The sequence below is a fragment of the Chlamydotis macqueenii genome, chromosome 1 (genome assembly GCF_036417535.1).
Source record: "Chlamydotis macqueenii isolate bChlMac1 chromosome 1, bChlMac1.mat, whole genome shotgun sequence".
Lineage (NCBI taxonomy): Eukaryota > Metazoa > Chordata > Aves > Otidiformes > Otididae > Chlamydotis > Chlamydotis macqueenii.
Genome location: NC_141556.1, coordinates 134480512 through 134491165, shown reverse-complemented (window position 1 = coordinate 134491165; position 10654 = coordinate 134480512). Strand labels below are relative to the sequence as shown.

The 10654-nt window shown below is 41.5% G+C and overlaps 1 protein-coding gene across 1 annotated transcript; it reads right to left on the bottom strand.

Moving 5' to 3' along the window:
- Positions 1 to 1273: 1273 nt before the first annotated feature.
- PIGA (phosphatidylinositol glycan anchor biosynthesis class A) lies at positions 1274 to 7995 on the bottom strand. Its single transcript, XM_010117023.2, has 5 exons — positions 7353 to 7995; positions 6694 to 6826; positions 5772 to 5904; positions 4146 to 4352; positions 1274 to 2446 (listed from the first exon to the last, which is right to left on the bottom strand). The coding sequence occupies exons 1-5, from the start codon at positions 7960 to 7962 to the stop codon at positions 2204 to 2206; spliced, it is 1326 nt and encodes a 441-aa protein (XP_010115325.2). The 5' UTR covers positions 7963 to 7995; the 3' UTR covers positions 1274 to 2203.
- Positions 7996 to 10654: the final 2659 nt, after the last annotated feature.

Below are 10654 nucleotides of genomic sequence, written 5' to 3'. Positions count from 1 at the left end.
AGCTTGTGCAGAATGTTTTTTAATCATCAGCTTTCTCATAAGAAGCCAAATCACCAGTGGTGGGAAGCAGCAGTATGGAGTATATTTCTGTACTTTCTAACTGTATGTTCCCACATGTTAATAAAAAAAAAAAAAAATCCATACTTTATGGAAAGATAAACAAACTTTTAAATAAAGTATAAATTTGTCTTGTAAACAAGACTATAACAAACTTTTATTATGTTATTCGTAAGTATATAATGTTCCACAACAGAAAAGTGAGAAGTATTTTGAATAGACTCTCACAATCCTGTTGAAAATTTCTGTCTGTAGATGTTGCAGGAAACCAAAAAGAAATAAACCAGAATTAACAAAATATTATTAAAATATATATACAAAACATTTCCCTGGAATGATAAGTAGTATTTTTAAAAAATTGTTACAAACTTGAATGTTATTTTTTAAAAAAATGTAACTATTAAGTAAAATATTACCTTAATTTCACCCATCTATCCGTAATCTGTGTGTCATCATTTTAGCTGACCTCCACTTTTAATGTAGAGTTTGAAAAATTCAGATTGTAATACAATGCATACCATACGCTACATATCAAAGGCTAAAAATTCTCATAAAAGAAAATAGACTTTGTATATGGCGTTTATGTCACATAACCTTTCTGTGTTTCCTGAAAATATGTTCAGTGGAATTATAAAATGTCAGATGTTAGGGTAACTACATCTCTACACAAACAAGATGATACTGACAGAAGTTGTGTTTTAAATACTGCCCTTCAAGGATTTAGAAACAGTATTTTCATATTGCACAGTTTTAATACAGTGTCCAACACTATATAATACTCAGAGTCATAGAATCCTAAATTTTTTAGTCTTCAGTGTTGCTTGAAAAAGAAATTAACCCAATGCATAAGGCAGGAGGGAGTTTTAGAGGTGGTTGACCTAAGTGAGATAAATGCCTCCTCTCACACATTTGTATGTTGTGCTACCTGTTGTCCCAGGTATAGATTACTTAGGACTGCTAACAGATGCAAAGAGTCGCTTTTTTTTTTTCCCCCCTCTCCATGAAAAGCATACCTATTGGTTATTTCCATTTAAGGGACACCCTCCCAAGATTTCACTTGCAGAACCTGTCTGACAGCATCTCTGATCTGATGTGGTCTAGGTGAAATCATGAACACTAAACATTGTCCCTTCCAGAGATGGTCAGAAATGCCATTTTGGTTGTAAGTAAGGCGAAGGAAAAAGGGGGGTGGGGGGGAACAGAAAATAAGGGGAGGGTGGGAAGGGAGAGAGAGTGAGTGAGCACAATGGTGTTTGTTAAACTCTTCACAGACTTCTCTCTCGTGCATTCACACACACATACGTGTTATTTCAAATTTGGCATAGTGTGCTGGAGGAGTTTTCAGGCCTGAGCTATTTCTGAAGGCTGTATTATCGCTAAATAACAATTTTTTCACCTATGTACTTTTAAAAAAAACACCATAAACTTTACATCACTTTCACACATGCAAGTGATCAGGACAAATTTAGCACCTCTGTAAATATCAAAAATTCATCATGGAGTTTTGATTTAGCAACAGCATGATCCAATTTTGACTTGGGAAGAACGTCAAGAAAATAATGCTAGGCAGGCAAAACACTGTTACTGGGACACAACTGCCAGAACTAAGTCTCTGAAATTTCCATGTTAATGGACTTCATGACTCATTTCAAGTGTCATTTTCATATAAGGAGAGAAAAGGTGTGTTTTGTTGGGGTTTTAATTAAATATTTTTAAATAAATTTCAAAGTAAAGATGACAGTAACTACCAGGAATTAGCAGGGACTACTATAAGCTAATAACTTTTGTGTTTTGCTTTCCCACATACCACTGAAGTTTACAGTCACTTTCTGTAATATTCAAGTTGTTGAGAAAAAAGACGTATTTTTGTTTCAAAGGCTTTTGACACATATAAAAACCCATGTTCTGTTCTGCTCCCACTATTAAGTGCAAAAGAGATGTCCATAAGTTTGCATGAATTCAAAATTAAATTAAAACATAATCCTAAGTTGAGGTAGCACATTTAACCAAATTTCTTTTCAAGAACTTCAGAAAGAAACTGAAGAATTTTAAGAGTAATTTCTCTATCAGTAAGCATTTAAACCTTTAGTGACTGATGCTTTCTTCCCTCTCCATTTGAGCATTTTAGGAACTTGGAAGTTCTTCTTTAACTCTTCTTTTTTTTCCCCAAAAAATACTGTTTAGTCCATGCACCTTTAGGTCCTGTGGCATCTACTGCAACATCAATAATGGAATCTGGAGTCATCCACTTCAGAAACACCAAGAAAAGGAAGTTCAGAACAGCAAAAAGAGCAAAAATACACCCTGTCACCGGGCCACAGTGAGACATTAGTCTGTTAAGTCGCTCATTCATTGGTAAAACCACTTCGTCTGCAACCCTGTCATACACCTAAATGGAGAAGAGAGAGAAAGTAAGAACTTAAAACGATGTTGCTTCTACCTCAAAAATCAGGCAGTACTTTGTTGTCAGTGTCCAAAATAAATTACCTGTTCCTAAGTACTAGATGGGACAAATATTACCCCAAAAAAGCTTTACAGATTTTAAATGCTGATTTGAGTAGTGTTCTAGAAATTTCATTAAAGGAGAAAAAGTAAAAGAAACGTTCTATTTTTTTAACAGACCTCAAAAATATTTCATTAAATAGGAAGGCTGCATAATCTGTCTCTCATACAGAGAGGGTTGCGTTTCATATTCACACCAGTCATACAAAAAGAGTCTGAACATGCAATTACTAGATTTTCAACACAGAGATAGATGAACTCATAGATGAGTTAGCAATCTTCCAAATCTCTATATTTCAGCAATCAAGAAAATCATATAGGATACTGATTTTTGTTTAAAGAAGCATTAGTAATTCCTAGTAAAATTCTTAAAATTCAATGAATGTGAAAAGCAAATACATGCTACTAGTGACTTAATATACATATTAACAACAATCACACAGAGAGAGAGAGAGAGAGAGAGAGAGAGAGAGAGAGTGTCTTGTGTTTCTTAGAACAGAAACAAAATACCCACTACATGGAACTGAAAAAAAGCTCAGAAGAAACAGAGCTTTTTCCTTGAGAACATTACAGACTTCATCCTTCAGGTAACTTAACCATGAGTGCAAACAACTAAATGTCTTTTGTACAATGTAAGTTACACTTCTTCCAATTATCCTAACATCTTTCAGAATTTTGGATTTTCTTTTCAAGAAAGGGCAATAAAGAAAACTGAAATCTAGACTAATTTCTATTAAAACTTTGCAATTTAAATGTTGCTTGCAATTACAAAATCATAAAATGAATTGTACTGACAGTACTTGAAAAAGAGTAAAATGAAGTGGTTGTAAATGATACTTCGAGGAGACTTGTAAGAGATATATATCAGAGTACACCGCAGTGTAATTAAGAGGCATGTGTTCAGCTACTCTCTTGCCTAAAACACAGAGGCTGAAGTCAGAAGTGACAGATCTCCACAGGCATTTATAACATTATTGCAGTTAACATTCTTCACTAACGGCAGAGTTTTTACACTGAAGCGCAGTTCCAACTCTGAAAACTTGTTTCAAAAGTGTTATAATTTGTTTTCATTACATCCACAGCTTATGTAATTTCAGCCACGTTCAGCCTGCCGGCATTAAAGAACCTGTCATAATTTTAAACCACCTGTTAGCAGGTGGCAGACAAAACTTAGTCATGAACTGACTTTTCCTTTTCATACATCTTATACAGCACGATTTCCAGTTATGCCAGAAAAGTTACTTTATGTGAAGACTGGAAGAAAAAAAAAAAAAAAAACACCATATATATATGAGTAGAAATGTAACTAAAAGGCTAGGCTGTTCTTCAGAATATTTATCAGCAATTATGGCATAGAAAAAAATGCAAATAGAAAAAAAAACTCATCCATCTAGGTATGTATTTGGGGGACAAAAAAGTATTTTCTGAACCTTTTTAAATCACATGTGTTTGACAGGAAACACACTGAAAAAAAAATCACACTGAAAGATTACACAGAGAATGTACATTGAGAATGTAATGTCTCAAAGAAGCAGCTCTTTCAGAAACATACTTTACGAGAATTTAAAAGAAGCGTTTATACATACTTTCTCAGTTCTCTCTGCTACGTTCCTCCATGTATAAAATGTCTTTACTTTATTATGAACAGTTTCTGGAGATGGTAGCGTTCCTGATCTGAGCTGGGCAATAGCTTTTTCTAATCCATCACACAAAGATTTCACAGAGGGTTCACATAAAATAATGAGATTTTCTGGAAGCACCTCAGGAATCCCACCAACTCTTGTACTCACCACCTTTGAAAGAAGCAAAAGAAACAGCACATATGTTGTGTAACAATAAAATAGAGTGATGACACTGCTATTACACTGTTCAGATGCAGCACTTAAGAACAGGGGAAAAAAAAAAAAATACAAGGAGTGGCTGCCATGAAGGCAAAGACCAGTATGATGCTTTGGGAGTTTTACCTGTACGTGAACGAAAGGTCTAGGTCCTAGAAAAGACCTAGCACAGCAGATTACCTTTAATGCCGTTCAGAATGATTCTTTGGTAGCATGATAAAACAGAAAACTGGGTCCAATGAGTGGTTTATGAGACATCTTTCCTAAAAGGTGTTTATCACAGTACACAGCTAAATCTGTGTAACCAGATTTTGGACTTTCACTCCATAGTCCCTCATGAAAACTGTTACCTCTATTTGGAGAGGACAGTTTTACCACTTTTGCCTTCGGTTTATGCCTTCTAGGCTACTGAACATTTATAACAATTTCTTTAGAAGTTCAGTGATTTTAATGTGAATTATTATTTTTAAAGGGAAATCAGAAACTACTAAACAGCAGGCAACAATGAGAACACTGCAGAACTTCCTCATCTTTGCAGAGCAAAACAGATGACAGGGGAGTAACTACCACAGCTACATAGTAACTACGGTCAAAAGATATTAGAGTAAGAGAAAGGAAAAAAAAAAAAAAAAAAAAAAAAAAAAAAAAAGTCCCTCACATTTTCTATACTTCTTATACATTAGATACTCTTATCACTCTGTATTTTTTAAAAAAGTTTCTTTATATTTTAATCTGAGAATCTAAGTTCTTTATAGCTGTTGATTTAACTCATTTTGAGTTGTTAATCTGAGCTGTAAATTAGCCAGAAAGGGCTTTTACTGTTCTTTCTCTCTCCAACTTTTATCTTGAATCCCTACATGGTAAGGTAAATACATCCTCAGTTAATATAAGGAAACTAATTTAAGTTCTTAGTGCAAGAAGAAAACAGTTCTAGTACAATGGTTTAGTCTGGTAATTCGATATACCTGACTGACCAAGTTCATCCAAGCTGATGAGCAATTTTTCTGCAGCTCCCCCTAACTAGTGTCAAAGTAAACCTTTGTGAACGTCAGCTACCCCAAAACTCTGTAAAGGAGTACATACAAAACAGCATTTTGGAGAGGCAGTCTGGTTAGTTCAGAGAACTGAGAGTTAGCAGATCTATATGTTATTCCCAATTCTGCACAAGTTTCTTCTGGGAGCTTAAGCAGTTTCAGTTAACCCTTCTGTCTCAGCTTCCAGGTGATCTGTAAATGGGGATAATAGTTGCTCACCTTTGTAAAGACAGAGCCTCAGACGAACTCAAATGTTACAAGCACATATAATTTAACCATAAACTTTGTTTAAAATGGATACATGCGTTCTAGACAGTTGAAATCTTTTATTTTTTTTTACCTGTAAACCACAGCTTGCTGCTTCCACAATCGCCATACAAAAGGCCTCTGTGAGGGAAGTGTTGAGAAAAATGTGCCCCTGGACTAGAACATTTCTAACATCCTGGTGTTCCAAGGCTCCTAGGAGACGTACCCTGCATATAAGAAGAAGGAAGGCGGGGGGGGGGGGAAATAGTATTTAGGATACAATGATCAGGACCTATTATTTTGAAGGGATACTGGGAAACAGAAGAGGGCGAAATAAAAGTGATACTAACAAACAATTTTATCAGAGGAATCACCGTCTGAAGTACAAAACAGGCTACAGAAAAAAAAAGGAAATGGAAAATGAAGAACCTTGTCCTTGCCACATACAAATGTCTTTGAATACCAAGAAAACCCCAAAGAAATACACAAATGCATATGCATCACAAAAACATTTTGATAACACAGCAGCACCAGGGAACATGTTTGTTGCATCACAAGAACACATACTAGATAAGCACTACCCTGAAGTTTCATACTGAAATAATTTAAAAAAAAAAAAACAAAAAACAAAAAACTTACTAGCAGTCATCCCCACAAGCAGCAGTGACATGAACTAGCTGTCTAACATCTCATGCCATATGGTAACATGTGTTCCAAGCACCACAGTTTCAGAGAGGAATACGATAAATTTATGTCTGTCAGCTTTTCTCTGACTCAAGTGAAGGTTCACACAGTGTCTATTTCTATGAATTAACTTGCAGGATCAGAGTCTGACTCCGTATGTCTTCAGTTACTGTCTGGTCTATCTGCCTTGCCTTCAATAGTTCTCATTTTCTCCAATCTGAAGTTCTTGGGGTTTTTTTTGGGGGGAGAGGGGGGCAGGCAGAAAAGGTATTGTTGTTGTCTTCCCCACTGCTAAAGTACATTGAAGGGTCATAGACATGCACAGAACAAACCTGTCATGCAGCTGGTATCTTTCCCGGACTTCTTCCAGTATGATTCGTTTTGGTCCTTCTCCTCCAACTAAGAAATGTAGCTCTGGATATTTCTGACAGAGCTCAGGAATTATACCACTAAGCAAATCTATACCTAAGAGTAAAAAATTTAGGGCAAGATGTTATTGTATTTGATTTCAGAACTTACCATGATGTAGCCTACTGAAGTAACTCTATTCAATAGAAGTAAAAAATAAAAACTCTTTTGAAGACAGTTACACAGCTGAACACAAAACTCTGAAAAAAAAGACAACTTGTGGTCTATTAGACGGTAAATATGGAAAACAAAAATCACTTACCACTGTTACTTGGTTAAAGAAAAAACAGTTTAAACATTTCTAAGAGAATATATAGATTAGGGCCTAAATCATATCTCTAATATATGCCAAACGTTCTATTTTACAAATTTCAATTTTCAATACCTTCAGTATGAGCAAACTGAAATGTAATTTCTTCTTGAATGCACAGACACAAAAGCTCAGAACCGTCACCTTACAACTCCCGTTTAAAACCCAATCCATACCACAGATACAGCCCAAGTGGTACCTAACCAAGACCTTTCTTACCATACCCTAAAGAAAAAAATAAGCAAAATGAACTTACATTTTAGCCCCCATTACCTTTTCTGTAAACAAGTCTGCTGACAACAACAATTGTTATTGTACTGTCGTCCCTCCTGGATGGGTCTGGAGTGAAGTCAGTGGGATCAACAGCGTTGGGGATGACAGAGACTATCCGAGGGTCCAAAGCCGCTCGCAGCACCGTGTTTTCCTTACTCGTGTAGGAGACACAGATGATGTGGTTCGTATCGCAGAGGGACACCGTCAGAAGTTTGTTGGTAAGCACCGAGCTGACATCCGCGAACCCAAAGAGGGAGTGGTCCGTGAACACTGTCCGCAGCCCCATGGTCTTGGCGTGGAAGAGGGCGTCGTGGGCCATGGCGGAGAAGGAGCTGTGGGCGTGGACGACGGTGACCCTCTCCCGCACAAATATGTACCGGAGCAGGGGCAGGCTGTGGAAGAGCGTCGTGGCCGTGGACTGGTTGTACATTACCTTCAGGGGCAGGTAGTAGACTTTCAGCCCGTTGGTGAGGTAGCGGATGCCCTTCCGGTGGCCGTAGGCGTGGGTGACCACCAGGACCTTGTGGCCCCGCTCGATGAGGCACTGCGACAGCTGGTACACGTGGCTCTCCACGCCCCCCATGTTGGGGTAGAAGAAGTCCGACACCATGCAGACGCTGTGCGACCCCTTCGCCGGGCCCCAGGCCGCCATCCCAGGCCCGCTCCTGCCGAGGGAACCACAAGGCGCCATCACTCGCCGCCGGCCGCTCGCTACGAACCCCGGCCCCTTCGCCGCCGCCGCCGCCGGGCCCGGCCATTCCTCCCGCGCAGGCCGCGCCGCGGCCGCGACCCCCGCCAGCGCCAGCAACGCGCACCGAGGGGCGGCCGCGGCGGGCCCTTTAAGAGGGCGATCGCCCGGGCAAGCGGCGGCCGCCGCCTCGAGGAGGGGGGGGGGGTGAAGGCAGCGAGGAGGGGAGGTGGGGAAGCGGAGGGGGTTGCGTGCGTGCGTGCGTGCGTGCGTGCGTGCGTGCGTGCGCGCGCGCACGTATGTACGTACGTATGTACCTGCCGGCCGCCGGCGCTCCCTGGGCGCTTCCCGGCGCCCTCCCATTTCCGGGCACGGCCGCCCGGTCACCACGGCAACCGCACGGCTATTGCTCCCACATCACACCCCACCCCCCTCCTACCCGCAGGCAAGCACTCCCACCTTCCTCCCGTCGCTGCGCCGCGTCCAATCGCCGCCCAGCGTCGCGTCACGCGGGAAAAGAAGCGGCCAATCGGAGCGGCGGCAGGGAGAAGGGAGGAGGCGGAAGAGGGGGCGGGCCGTACGCGTGACGGGCTGCAGGGGAGCGAGGGGCGCTGGCTGCGGGCGCGTGGTGGGCGGTTGGGCTTGGCGGGCTTCGCCTCAGTCGTCGTGCCGGCTGCTGTCGCTGTGCTGCCGGGCCCAGGGCAGCGGGCTGTCCGCGTTCCTGTAACAGCGTTGCCCTTGCTGCGGTGGGAAGCCTGCCCTTTGCCGCTTGCTGTCAAAATTTAAAAAAATAAAGCTTGTACACAAAAAGCTGTAGTCCAAAGTGATGGGAAAAAAGTGAGCTGCACGCTGTAAAGTGATAGAATTGCCGTAAAACTCCAAAGGCTTTGGCCTGCCCCCAGCAGAGAAGCTCCTCTGGTGTAGTGTTTGGCTCAGTCGCAGCTGGAACTCACAAAATGTTATCAAGTCTTTTCCGTTAAGTGCTGGAAGCTTGCTCTTTCTAAATGAAAATAAAGATACCACGATTTTTACAGCCAGACTGGGAGCTGGAACTTTGAGAAACACAGCTGAGTTGTGTGAGCTGTGCTCTGACACCCTGGGCTGGCATCGCTTGGCTGTGTATTTCTGGACTCGTCAAGGAGCTTTGCAATAACCTGTTAGGGGCTCCAGCACCAGCCTGACTGCTGCCCACTGCCAAGAAGGATGTTACTGTAATAAACTGTGAACTGTTTGTTCATCAGACCTTGTCAGAACAAGAAAGTTACATGAAATACGCAAGGTCGGCCACAGGCACCCGGCTATGTAAACACGGCATGCAGGACTGCGAAAGGAGGGGGGGCTCATGAAGACCAAGGGTATAAAACCAGTAACTTTCTAGCCATACAGTTTGAAGAAGCAATTAGTGGGAGGGGGAAGTCTGTTTTCATGAGGAGTGAGAAACAGTCTCACATTATCTCGAGGGAGTGATTAAGAGGAGCAAGGATTCGAACATAGGATGGCATCCATCACATAAATCTCCTTGCTCAAGGAAAACAGGTGGTTAACAAGGACATGAATCGGCTCAGACTGATAAGGACACTGCCAGCTTATAGGATCAGCACATTCCAGGCAAAGGTGAAAAGTACACCATGAAGAAGACCTACGGCCTTCCTCCCAAAAGACCCCCGAAGACCCTCGCCCACAATTTCTGGGAGAATTTGCACAAGCGCGAAGGACTGATAAGCTAATTAACATACGAAGCGAGAGTAGGCGGGTTTAGGTAATGAATATGTATAAGCGTCAACGAAATATTCATTGTTTTACCGTATCAGAATGGGATGGTTTGCTACCTCGGTGGGCGCCGTTGGCGGAGCAGGAGACTCCCCGGCTGCCCAGCGCTGTTTTGCTTACTGGTCGCTTGCTTTAATAAACCAAATTTTTAATTTGCCAATCTCTGTCATTTAATTGGACAAGGAGGACAGATAAACTATAACATTACCTCACCAAGGGAGGGTTGTTCATGCCTTTCCTATACATACCCAAAATCATGTTTGGCAGCTACTTCTCCTTGCCAAGATTTCTGATACGAATTTTTGTCAGTGTGTGAGCTGGCACAGGCAGAACGCAGGAACAACCACAAAACCACGGATAAAATGCAAAGAGTAAATGTTTTTTTGTTACCTCGCCAACTGGGGGATCTCCAAAGCAGTACCCAGGCAGGGGCACATAAGCAGGGACTTCCAAATTTGCTTTCTAAACTGCAGAGCTACAGGATCACCAAACCTGCTGTTTTCATCTATAAATCAGGGATTCACGCAGGCGTAGTTTGCCACTGTGTGTTATCTTTCCCACAGCAGGGCAGGAATCTCAAGCATGTTCAACAGGGTGCCTCTAAGTCTGTCACAGGCCTGTGTTATCTAAACACAGATGTTCTATTTGTCCAACACACAAGGCTAAACAACAATTGGTATGATACATGTGGTTTTCTGCACCCCAGCTGCAAGTCACTCGAGCATGTTTACAGTCCTCCTTGCCAGTCTTCCATTATTTTCCCACAGTCAGATTTGATTCTGTCATCACTCCCATGCAAATATGTGTGTCATGAGTGACAGTACAAGCTGACCTAGGCTGCAGT